Source organism: Saccoglossus kowalevskii, chromosome 8 (assembly GCF_978046115.1).
Source record: "Saccoglossus kowalevskii chromosome 8, keSacKowa6.1, whole genome shotgun sequence".
Classification (NCBI taxonomy): domain Eukaryota; kingdom Metazoa; phylum Hemichordata; class Enteropneusta; family Harrimaniidae; genus Saccoglossus; species Saccoglossus kowalevskii.
The window spans coordinates 6,120,069-6,132,872 of record NC_140648.1 but is presented as its reverse complement, the minus strand read 5'-3'; the positions used below and the strand labels follow the sequence as shown (position 1 = coordinate 6,132,872).

The window sequence follows — 12,804 nt, the reverse complement described above, 5'->3', positions numbered from 1 at the left end:
TTGTTTCACATCCATTGTAATCTTGGCGTTTAGTTTAAAGGTTCTAAAGAAATGGCTGTCACCAAATATTGTCGCACTTTTACACTCACGGCCTTGGAAACTATCACGTGAAAGAAAAAAGTGTCACATCGTTGCCTAGTTGGTACAAAAGAACCTATGTTGGGTGCCGCTCTCTTGACATGAATCAAATAGTTTACGGTTAAATGGGCACCATCGTATGGTCACCCTGTATAATTGTAGTTAGCAAGCTGTATATACAGTGTAGCACACCTTACAACCAACATAAAGTCTGGCTGTAATCTAACTCATGCAGAAATAATGTCCAGTCGTAAAACTGGTTATGCACGATGGCGTGTTAATGAATGTAACTAATGTACATTTGATAAGCTGCGTCTTCAAATTATTATGAGTGATCTGAAACAAGTGATACGACAAAATATAGAGTAACATTATTTCTTATACCCATGGGGAAATGCATTGAGACTATGAATACCTAATTTCATTGGATGAAAAGTTCATTCTCACACTGTAGATCTAACGAGAGCATGAGCCAGCCACCTGTTTGAATGCTATTAAAAAACCAAAGAGTGTAGTCACAGGAGATGAAATGACTGTCTTCACAAGACACATATTGTCAGCAGAGAATGTCGCCGACTCAAGGCTGGACTCACATACCATAGACACGCCTAAAGAAATCCATTCACTTTGGGCTAGTATGCTTAGATCCCTGATTTCAATTAAGTATGACCCAGCACGTAAGACGACGATTGTTATACTTGTATGCGAACCAACAGAAAGGTGAAATTGAATGAAATGAAATTCTTACCGTTCTTTATTTGTCCCTTCAACAGTACTCATTTTATTCTTCAAACACTTAATCCCCTCGAACATATCGGTATGCGTACCCATATATTTTGCTTAAGATACTATTGTGCCATATAACTCAAATTATGAAATTTGTTTTGTTACTCACCATCTGCTGCGTGAATTTCCGTTGTGAAAGCAGCCGTCAAGACCACCGCTAAAGCCAGTACTTTCACGACAAACATCTTGATGCCTTGTTCAATTCATACGCATAAACTGAACATGAAAACTTACTGGAATGGTCTATAAAAGCTCAGCGCTGGCAAATAGTTGCTGTGCTGACAATAGAACGCACCCCTGTATTCAAATTCGACACACCCACTATAAATTACGCAATGGCAAGCACCAAGGCATCCAACAGTGTCACGCAACTATCTCCATGTTGGTATGAATATAATTAAGCGTTCTATTGCGTCTTGCCTTGTTTAGTCATAGTAGACATCATTCTACACGTCACTCGAAAGCACCTCTTTAGTCCCTAACCCGTATTTAATGATACGTAATGGCGATGTGTTTTTAGTTAGTACCTTTTGTTATAAAAAGGTAATGACACCATATTTATTACGACCACATCCTCTCTTAAGGCGGGGGTGTCGATGCAGAAGGCAATAGCGTGGCCACTTTAGGTTGGGAAGATCGAAATATTTTCTCCTATTGTGTAGCAGGCTTCATTCATACATAGGGGTAATTGAAAGGCCTTGTGTACACAGTATGTATTTACAAAGGTCATTGGAGAATAGTTAACTGATGAACACAAACACACAAACAACAACTATATTTCTTAATTCTTGTGGTTTACTATTTTCATTGCTAGGTCAAGTAACGTGTCAACACTAACACATACCTGTCGCATACTAGTGAAGTTACCAGGCAATCGTCAGCATAATTGAATCAACATCGTGAATTGAATAATCAAGCACATTAATCATATCAAAATCTCATACAGTTAATGTGGCACTCTATAATTCTATTCCCTTCTTAGAAAAAAACCTTCAAACTTAATATTTTAGGTGACTGAAGCGAAATAGTTAAATAGGACAAATTTAGAATGATGTGCCCTATATCTCAGTCTTATGCTTTTGGAACATCATCGTCAATCGACCTTTGATTGTAGTATTGTAGGTGTAATTGCGTTCATATTGTATTGGCACCATTATGATTTGTTTACACAATAGCGTCTATCGTACTACTTCATCTTGTTCTGGATCATCGGATACGAGGTGCGGTAAAATGTCACCTGATAGCTGGTGTCCTTGAAATGGCTACCAATTAACATTGAAGCCAAAGAAACCGATATCACGCTACACTCTAGCATTGATCCACTACACAAACACATTGCATGTTTAGCGCTGATCTACTAAAATCTAAACTATTCTGATTTAATGGCTTTAGACATTTGTTATTAATGGCTTCACCCCTCCCCCTCCCTCAGGGACATACTCTGAGCGACTTGCCATTAAATACCCCGCCCCAAATACATGTAATTTTATAATTGACAATTGAATGACCTTCTTCTAGCTCGCCTTTTGGGGCCATGTAATTGGTAAATTTGACAGCTCATGCATAACTAATATTATGATACTACCCACTAATAAAACATTGATATATTTGACCGAATATACGATCAATGAAAATGTATCGTGTTTCGATATATTGTAATCACAATTATCATTTTTAATCCAATTATATCAGCGATGTTATTTTTCCAAACGAAATTAGAGAAACTTGTTGAACAAAATATTTGTGTCAACGAATTGGTGGAAAAATGGCTCAACCGAAAAAGTTGCAATAATTTAAATTTGCACGAATGAACACACACAATCTCCAAATATCACAGGAACAAACTTGTGACTAGACAATAAATAATACTAAATTACGCAAAATGACAGATATTAGTAATGTTTAATGCTTGTTGTTGTTATTATTCATTAATTTGGGTTGCTCAAACATGCATTTTAAACAAAATGAAACCAATGTTTTTTGGAAATGTATCGTTACAGAAGCACATCGAAAAATCGGCACTCATGTCTTTCGCAACAATCAAACAGTTATCACATGGTACAATAATTAAATATTCAATTTATACAATACCCAATACATACACAAATCGGTGTGCATAAAATTGTTCGTCACTGCACATCATTGCTGATATATTTACGTCTTTTGACACAATGAATGGACCTATATTGACGTATTTTTATTTATTCACTAGCCACATCTTTCGTTGTTTGCCGGAAACAATTTGTATTAATAGCGCGTGCTAACAATTACGGTACGACAGTAGAGAAACTGCCGATAATTCCAGTCAATTCTGGTCTTTCAGTAAACCATTCTAGTACCACTTCATTGCCGGGTGCGATAATACTACTCGGAAGTGAAGAACTTTCTGTTATGCATTCATCCACTAAGTTGGTTGAACTTCCATTTAAACGGACTCTCAGCTCGGCTTTACATAAAGGACATTCGGGATGAGATGGATCATCGAAAAAGTGGTCAAAATGTATCTGAATGTTTGTTCCGGGTTCAGTCATCAAATTTAATTGGGTGAGTTTTCTTCGGGAATTGTGATTAAAATACCTCGGTGTTGAGAACTGTCCATTTCCTAACAAATTGGGATGTATCGTCTGCGCATGTCCTGAAATAGATAAATGTATCATTAAGTATATAGTAACACTTCCTGATTCTCCACTACACTGCATTCCAATAACAATGCAGAGTACCCATACGTATCAATGTAAGTAACTTTCCTTCCAGGCTGAATCAAGAAAAGGAAGGCGCCTTTTTGAGGGGTACTTGATTCGACCACATTCAGCTAGCATACACATGATAATAAAATAAATGAGATTAATTTTCCGATATTTACTATATGGCTTGAAATCAAAGAAAGAGACAAGGTCGCATTTATTTAATTATCACTAGTACGTCAGCTGACTGTGGTTCCTGGTAGCGTAAATAGACATTCCGTTAAGGCTGCCCGATACACAGTGCAAGGTGTAAAAAACAGAAGCCGGATTTAATGGCTTATAGAAAATACATGCAAAATGTTCAAAGTATAGAATTTGATATTGCAATCAAAAAAAATAAATTAAAAGGACACGTTAAAAAATGGGGAAATTTTCTGAAAGTTGTGGGTTAGACTGATGTAATAAATGTACCTGAGGTCATTAAAGCTAGTTATAAACCAAGTATTGGAACATATAAATGAGCAAGAAAATACTAGAAATGTAATTTTATTGTGTATTTCAAGTAGTGTAATTCATATGAGATACCCCAATAAAATATCATTTAAAAAAAAAAAGGCTGCCCGATACAGTTTTTTTTTTTTTTTACATTTTTCGAATAAGGTTGCTCATTGCTACTATATAGGAATAATGCTAATGGGGCCACAGACAAAATGTTTGAGAAAAAACATAAACTCGTATTACTTTGTGTGGATGACGTAGTTAATACACGGGAAAGTAACAAATTAGAAATCTTAGCGATTTTCAAAAACTTGTCGGTTTTACCAACATCGTTCAAACACAATATGGTAGTAAATGACTGTATAATAGAACAGTGATTAAATGTTTGTTTGTTAATTACATGACATGCCTGCGTACTTAGTTCATTTCTGGTCATATTACCTTAGCAATGAATAAATTAGCTCGCGTACCATTTCTTTCATCATATCACCTACCTCCAAATTCCTGTAACCGAAAATACATTGTTCCTGGCATAGAGACCAAGCTGACTTCTTGGTAGTCTTCAAACCTCAGATCGCATTGTCCATCAGATTTTCTAAACGCAAACTGGTGGCAGACATAACCATGTGACGTCAGACAGCGGTCGGCACATTCGTCTACGTTAGCCGTCACAATACTTTCTGCTGGTGTATCACTGAATGACGTCATGTATGTGGGATTGAAGTACTTTACATGTGCAGCTACAAACATATGTAAACAATATACACGTCATATCAACAACCCATTCAAAGAAACATTATATACAGAGGCGGCGGAACGTAATGTTGCATGAGGGGCGAGATCTGAAATCTAGACCCTCTGAAACGATATTTCCTGCATCTTGGGGAACAAATGTTGTGACACAAAGGGCTTCAGCTTGTTTTTGGAGGGGCGACGCCCCCACTCTGCCCCCCCCCCCGTGCCGCCGCCAATGATACAGTAGTCACCCTTGAATGATATCAAATAATTCTCTAATTATGGATTTATTTGACCATGAAAAATACGGGACCCGCACCTCCCAATCTGATTAAAATAAGATCACAGTTTGGGCTTTTTTTACCTTTTTTTTTGTTAATATATATTTTCATATATATATTTTTTTAATTTATTTGCTTGTATTTTTTGTTAAGTTTTGGCGAAAGCCCAAACTAGGATCATATTTCAATCAGATTCCGCATCTCTCAACCAGGCCACATGGGGGAGTTTTCTTCGCGTTTTGGGTGTTTAGTATGTATCGGGTGTGTTCACCTCAGATCATCGACCTATTGCTCTTATACACAAAAGCAGCAACCTTGATAGGGTTTTTTGAAAAAAAATTAAAAACTGGTAAAATTCGCAGTGTAGAATAAGACACATACTGATATTCCGAGTTTTACCGAAATTGGTCGTAATGTTTTAGTAAACCTCCTCATACTCATATCTTTACTTTTAATAAACACGTGTCTTTTTGTCTTTATGTAACTTGTAAACCTCTATGGTTGTATTCATCTGCAGAGTGTATATCGCTACATAACTATACATCATTTATACATTGCAATAGACTTTTCCCCTTCAACTGCGAGGTCTCGTGAGTTGCGTGAAAAACGCGAGCCGAACGTCTGCCGCAAAAACTGAACAATTTGTTTGAACTCGAATTTCGTAGCTCACATGGAAGGCCGATCTTTGACAGGGGAATATTGTTTTTGAATACCTTTACTTCATTGAAATTTACCATCATCAAATGTGTACAGCACATTATTAAGCATGGAAATATCCCCAAAATACTTTCGCGTTTGTCGAATCCCACGCGATGTTTGACGCCACTACGACGCTATGACCTTTGTTTGTTCTGTTTTTACGTTCGATTTTACGCGTAACTCGGGATCTCGTGGTGAACGGAAAATGGTAAATCAGACTTTTGCTCCTTAGTTAGTAGTAATAATGCACAGATTTAAAGTACTAACTTGACTATTGAAAAAGTTGCCCAAGGCAGGGATTCAAATCTACAACATCAACCATAGCACATAGAGCCTCTAACTTCTGGGTCGGCAATACACGCCTTTCAGGGTGTACAGTATAGCCTTTGTATTTATTTATTTAAATTAATCTTAGTTGCTCACTGTACACTGAGAAAGGTAATTACTGACTGAGTCTTTCAATTTTATCATATTCGCACTTGTACACGCCGCCCGATTGCCACCATGAAACACGATTCACCCTTCAAATCAATGACCTCTTGTTCATTTGCATTTACCAATATCAGCAATCCGAGTCGTTGGTCAACATTGGGGTCCACTGAAAATGATTATTCACAGTTCTAGCAATTCGTGCAAATTTATCAAATTTGTAACAAACTAGACTACACTTAGCCGAATTAATGGACCCTCCTTTAAAATCCAAAATATAATACGACGAGAGACCTCTTCAAGATTTAACTATAGTAGTTTTCATTACACTATATGCATCCGTGTTACAACTCACCGCAGTATTTTTCGTCATCGTTACCTAGGCAGAAAGTATAGCCATCGCATCTATAGAGTGATGATATACACTGAGGACTGGCACAACGGAATTCTGTCTCGTGATGACAATCAAAACTTCCTATAGATTACAATAAAATGCGAATACAAAGAGTTTTCATGTAAGAATCATTCTGTTGTCAAATATAGTGTTTTGTTATTGATGAGTGATGAAAACAACTCAATGGACGGCCTTATTTCCGTCATGTATGCCATACAAGCGATTCGTTGATCAATGGGCGACTTATACAAACAGCGTATATACTAAAATACAGTACAGACAGTCAACTTACTAGACAATGGTGTCAAGCCATTCACGGCATTTTCTATAAAATCTGTAAACACAGTCGACATCTTTGTATATACGTCTGGAATACCTGGAATAGCGCCACACTTTCCAGATCCAAAACTTAAAATACCACCCAGAAACCAGATACCATCCCTCACGCAGTTCAATGGAGCTCCAGCGTCACCCTGTGGAAAATAATGTCGTCTGTTAGGGTAGCGGTTAGTAAGTCGCATCTAAACCAAATTGTCCGCTACCAACTCAGTCGCCCGAATACCAACTCGCCCGTAACCAACTCGATTTCGTTTTTGACAAAATACTGATATTCAAGTTTGTCGATTTCAATGTAAATAATACCGGTGTTGTCGATTTGTGACGATGTGATTTGACACTCTCCGCAGCAGCTACTCGATTTTGGTGATTTTAATATGTTGGGGTATTATCATACATTTCCGGACTGAACGTTCTTATCAGAACCCCATACTTCTCCCTATTATACCTATTCCAATACTTTCGACTGTGTTCAGTTTGTTTACTGAGATGAATTAACTGACGTTTCTCATGGACAGGTATACCCGTAATAAGAAAACTGTGTTTTAAAATGTCTAGTGAAATTACCACCCACTACTGTTCACGCTCGTCCTCTTGCTTGTTGTCAGTTTCGTACTGATGCAGTGGCACATAAGATAAGGCGGTCTTTCGCGGATAAAGTTAAAGATAATGGAGATGTTGAACTGTTCGAGTTACGGACATCGGGTTACGAATAACGAGTACGAAAACATCGACTTACAAAAATGACGCCTGCTTTCGAGAAGCCACGCCTAAATTGTAACTCGATGTCTTCGAGTTACGGGCAATATACATTTTTGTTTTTGTTGAACGTCCACATTTAGTAACTTGAACGTAAATTAAAAGTTACCCGGATTTCGAGTTACAGACAACATACATTTGTCATTTTGTTTAACGTTAAAATTTAGTAACTCGAATTTTAATTAATTAACTGTTAACTGAAATTCGAGTTACGGGAAACATAAAACATTAAACAAAATAAAATATATATGTCGCATGTAACTCGAAGATCGGTTAACTGCTAATTAAATTTCGAGTTACTAAACGTGGACGTTCAACAAAAACAAAAATACAGGTTGCCCGCAACTCGAAGTTCTATTAACTGTTATTTGAACTTCGAGTTACAATTTAGGCGTGTTTTTTTTTTCAAAAGTGGGCGTGTTTTTTTAAATATGGGCGTGGCAATTTTTGTAATTCGATGTTTTCCTAACTCGATGTTCGTAACTCGAACATTTCAGCGTCTCAAGACAATGCGTGGTACTGTATTGGTATTCGTTATTATTCGAAATAAAATAAGAACTGAAACTTACATGGCAGGCTCCTATTTGCTCTGTCGGGAAACCAGCACAGATATGATTGTCGGTTATCGGTACGCTCCATTGTTTCCAGATAGAATAACACGTTTCTTTATTGACTTGGTCCATTAATGCTTCGTGCATTTTAGATGGGAATGTACCGCCTGTGCGATAATAATAATAATAATAATATTATTGGTAATGCCAAATGTATAGCTGAGATTTGCGGAAAGTTCCATGTAACAACCATATGAAATTATTCGCTACAACCGTAAATAATGTTCTGTGATGAATTTTACATATTTGTTACAAGGAGAAAAAAGGCCATGGAGCTCTGACGGAACGTACCGGTAAGCATGGTTTAGATATCAATTGAGGTGGGTAGTCTATATAACGCGGAACCAAAATCGAAATCTGTAGAGCAACTCAATTAAATTGCAATCCTATATAGGAATGCAATTTAATTACAATATAATTAAACTCAATTAAAATGCTTTAATAACAATGACATTTAATTTAACTCAAATGAAATGCGATTCTATATCGGAATGTAGTTTGATTACAGTATGTTTAAACTGTATCTAGGTGAAATATAGTAAATTCAATGACATTCAACTTAAACTTGTACATGTATTAAATTTAATTTATCGTGTCTTGGAATTAGGATTATGATAAAAAGATATTTAGGTATACTGTATGTCTACCTAAACCGTAAACTAAATACCAAGACACGTATTTATTTAAATTGACTTTAATATTAATTTTACAGTTTTGCAATTCCGGTTTCGGTTCCGCGTTTCATAGACAACCAATTACCAACTGCTCTGCGCATGTTAACGGAGCGGAGTGGTCAATTCCGGTATTGGTGGCTATTTCAGGTTGATAACATATTACGTATTTCGTACAATTTTCACAATATCATCCATATTATGTCCACTCATGATCACCACAAATACCGACATAACAAGACACCATTCTGGTCATTCTTACCTGTGATTTGCCCATACCCTGTTAACCAACATTCATCAAACGTTGTATAATCAAACGCTTCATCGACAACACATATAGGATCGAAGTTACTGGCGGGAGTTGATAACTTGAGTAAACATGCGTCGTATTCACGTGTTGCATGGTCAAATAACGGATGGATCATCATTTCTGTCACTCCAAAGGTTTGCTCTATTCCCGTACCATATCCATCCCCCAAAACGACCGTAAATATCGTCGGATCTGTCCATTTTAATCTATACACGGAACAAAATCCTAGTGTCAGTCCATAGTATTCGAAGTGGGTTCTATGCGACATATACAATATGCGTAAAATACGTTTACGCGAAATTCGAAACTCTCGCTCTAGCAATTTTTAAAGTCAAAATATTGTATTTGTTATAATACTGCACTAGTATTTGTAAAACATTGTAATTCATGCTTGATCGAGCAAAGTATTCCTGCAGGTCACGGTAATCATTAATCTGTGGCAAAATGTACCTCCAAAGGGATTTGCATTTACATTAATGGTTATCGAACCTTTTTGGTACAACAGACTATACTTACATGCACTGTGCACTGGTTAACGCCCACATATGATCTACGAGTACGACTGTACATACATCTTGTCCACTGAATCGTAAGTGACCGGTCCATTGCCATTTGTATACATCATCAACTACATTGCCGCCGGCTACACGTTTTCTTGTCTCTGAATAACCCGTCTGTGTTCCACAGTCTGTTAAAACAATCCAGTTGATCGTGACATTGAAATGACGCATTTGTTATCTGTTTATCATGTGACTAATTTTATACGTATATTCATCTATTAAAGATGCAATATGAACGAAAACATATTTTTTTTAGAAATTGCTGGTTGATATGGCATTCTGTGAACCGAACTGGAGTTTGATTTATTGTCATATAGTATTTGTTAGATGGAATACGCAGGTGCAGTCACTGTTGTTATATGTAATAATAATATAATATCTTTATTTCGTACTGCGGCCTTATGTACAGATACATATAAATACATAATAAATTAGATTGGAATGGTCGCAGAAATAAGTAAAGAAAAACAACTATAAAATCAGAAAATTTGAATAATTAAGTGTTATATGTATCTAAACAATACATGTGTATTGGAGAATCTCATTATGTCATGTTATATGGCGTATATTTATGATAATGGCATAAATACCAGAAAATCGATCAACAGTTATTTTTCTGTTGTTATGCATGTACGTGTCATGAAATTATCCACTCGGTGAGCGCTCATTTGGTGCCACGTGACAAAGATAATGGTTACTCATTATTACCTGAATTAAACATATGTGTTGATAAGTCAACATGACATGTTCATAGTAAGTTATATAACAGTGGCAGCGGCACGGGGGAGGGGTGCCCCCGAAAAAATGCGCGACCACTACGGGGCGCAAGGGATGGTGAGCAGATCTCGCCTCCCCATGCATAATTTCGTGCCTCCGCCTCCGCCTCTGTATAACTTAAACTATTATAGAAGTAGTCTGAGGTTATAACTACCATACTCCGCGACTTTAGACGTACAGGTCATACTAGTTGAACCGCTGACTATTTTGTAAATACGCGTATACTAGTATTAACGAATCTGTAAACATAAATATACAAGGTATATATTTTATACTGTTGATGATTTCGTAATGTGCAACCCATCTAGTAAAATATCTTGCGTTATTATTTCCATCTTTGAAAATATTTTCCGAACAGGTTATCGTGTGAAGAACGTGATTTAAGTTGTTAAAACAGAGCTTACCTGCCGTCGTAGGTGTCAAAAATAGGCACAGACCTCCAACCAGAGATAGAATATACCTCATAGTAAGTACGTATTCCCCAGCCTCCCGATGTCAGATCTGACGATAACTGGCGCAACATCGCATTAAAATATGGATTAAATATTGCAATTAGATGAACTAAAAGATGCGTAAACTCATTGGGTAAATAGGCGTGACATTGTCACGCATGCGCAGATTGAACACGACTTTGTCGGGCTACCCTCGCGTGAGCAGTAAACTTTATACTGCAATATATGATATGAATAAACGGAAACATAAAGGAAAAAGTACAAAAATGATATCATCACCCTATTCCGTCATGTATTTTAATTTAGTTTTATGCTGCATACTTTATAGTCAGTGGACCGTTTAACAAAGGTGACCAGGCTGTCGTGTTCTTGGTGGTTATTGTCGTATTACGACACGTAGACATATTAATTAGTTAAAGTCGTCAAAAGTCTGATCAGAATCATATGTCGTGACAGTGTAACAGCTTGCTATGAGTCTGGAAAATCTTACTCCGTTTTCCAAAAGTCACAGTTTATAAATATTCATAATTGAAATGCCCTCGAATACAAAATTATGAGAGCGACGGTTTGCTCTAAGGTACTAACTATTCCGCGAAGTACTTGGAGTGTAGACAAGGGTCAAATGCACTGTTAATGATTTTCAGTCGTTTGTATTGATTTTATTAAAACTGGAAAGTCACCTTCTTAGAAAATATAGGAACAGATTAATGCACACGGGCGATACAAATACAGATTGTACAATTTGAATAAAATAGTAAAAACTTTGCGTACAAGAAACAATAATGAACGAATTACATTATATAAATTATGCTGGTATGTTAGCCTCGTTCTCAAATAAGTATTGATTATGTCATAATATATTCATATGTTTAACATGCAAATGTAATGGACATTTGAAAAGAGTCGCAACAAAACTATCCATCTGTCGTAGTTGGAATTGCTGTATTCACTAAATGTGACTGTCAGGTGACAAGTTGATACCAGTAGAATATTTAATTATATTCATACGTCATGCGCATTAAGAGTATTTAATAGGCACTTAAAAGATGGAACTATTGAATACAGCGTTTTATGATGGAACACACGGTTTTAATTGGATTTAACTGCAAATAGCAAATGATGAACCGATTCCAATGGTGATAAAATAGAAAATCTTAGCAATGAAGAAAAACTGATGGTATTGTCAACAAAACTTTAAAATCAATGTTGCGGGAGTTATTGTCCTAATTTCCTGTTATGTGTGATTTGGTGATGGATTGACACTGTGTTGAATGTCTGACGGTGGGTGGATTTCTACTTGTGCATAAATACGTGAAAAATATCGTTATTAAAATGTCACTAAATAAGAACGATCTGCAATGAATTCACATGCAAATGCTCATTAATGTATTGTTCGCTGTAACCAAAATTCCTGGCTAACAATTCAGTCTAATCACGTCGTCATGAGTGTCGAGACAACATATATCGGTATATTGCATATTGATATGATATTATGTTGACTGCAGCACTATTAGTTTCGAAACATGACTTAAAACAATAATGTGTATGATTCAAAATTGATTTATTTTTTTCAACTATCAGTATGGGTTTTGAAACTTGTTATAAACCTACTATAAGGTCTCTATTAGCAATTGATTCATGATTTATTCTGTTTTCAGAGACGCATTAGGAAGCCGACCTTTACCAGGTTATGGACACGCAGAAATCAGCGTCATATTGAACATCCCTTAACATGCTGTCATCC

At 36.5% G+C, this 12,804-nt stretch overlaps 2 protein-coding genes across 2 annotated transcripts in view; both read right to left on the bottom strand.

Annotated features, from left to right (window-relative positions):
- LOC100366973 (uncharacterized) overlaps nt 1-1,230 on the bottom strand; it is a 64,065-nt gene extending 62,835 nt beyond the window's left edge. The window contains 1 exon segment of the mRNA XM_085502656.1: nt 974-1,230. Coding sequence (XP_085358782.1) covers nt 974-1,049 — 76 coding nt within the window. The 5' untranslated portion in view covers nt 1,050-1,230.
- Nucleotides 1,231-1,641: 411 nt separating this feature from the next.
- LOC100367128 (prostasin-like) lies at nt 1,642-11,114 on the bottom strand. The gene is made up of 8 exons (XM_085502085.1): nt 11,013-11,114; nt 9,788-9,959; nt 9,224-9,477; nt 8,249-8,397; nt 6,877-7,057; nt 6,546-6,665; nt 4,541-4,786; nt 1,642-3,499 (listed from the first exon to the last, which is right to left on the bottom strand). The coding sequence occupies exons 1-8, from the start codon at nt 11,071-11,073 to the stop codon at nt 3,132-3,134; spliced, it is 1,551 nt and encodes a 516-aa protein (XP_085358211.1). The 5' UTR covers nt 11,074-11,114; the 3' UTR covers nt 1,642-3,131.
- Nucleotides 11,115-12,804: the final 1,690 nt, after the last annotated feature.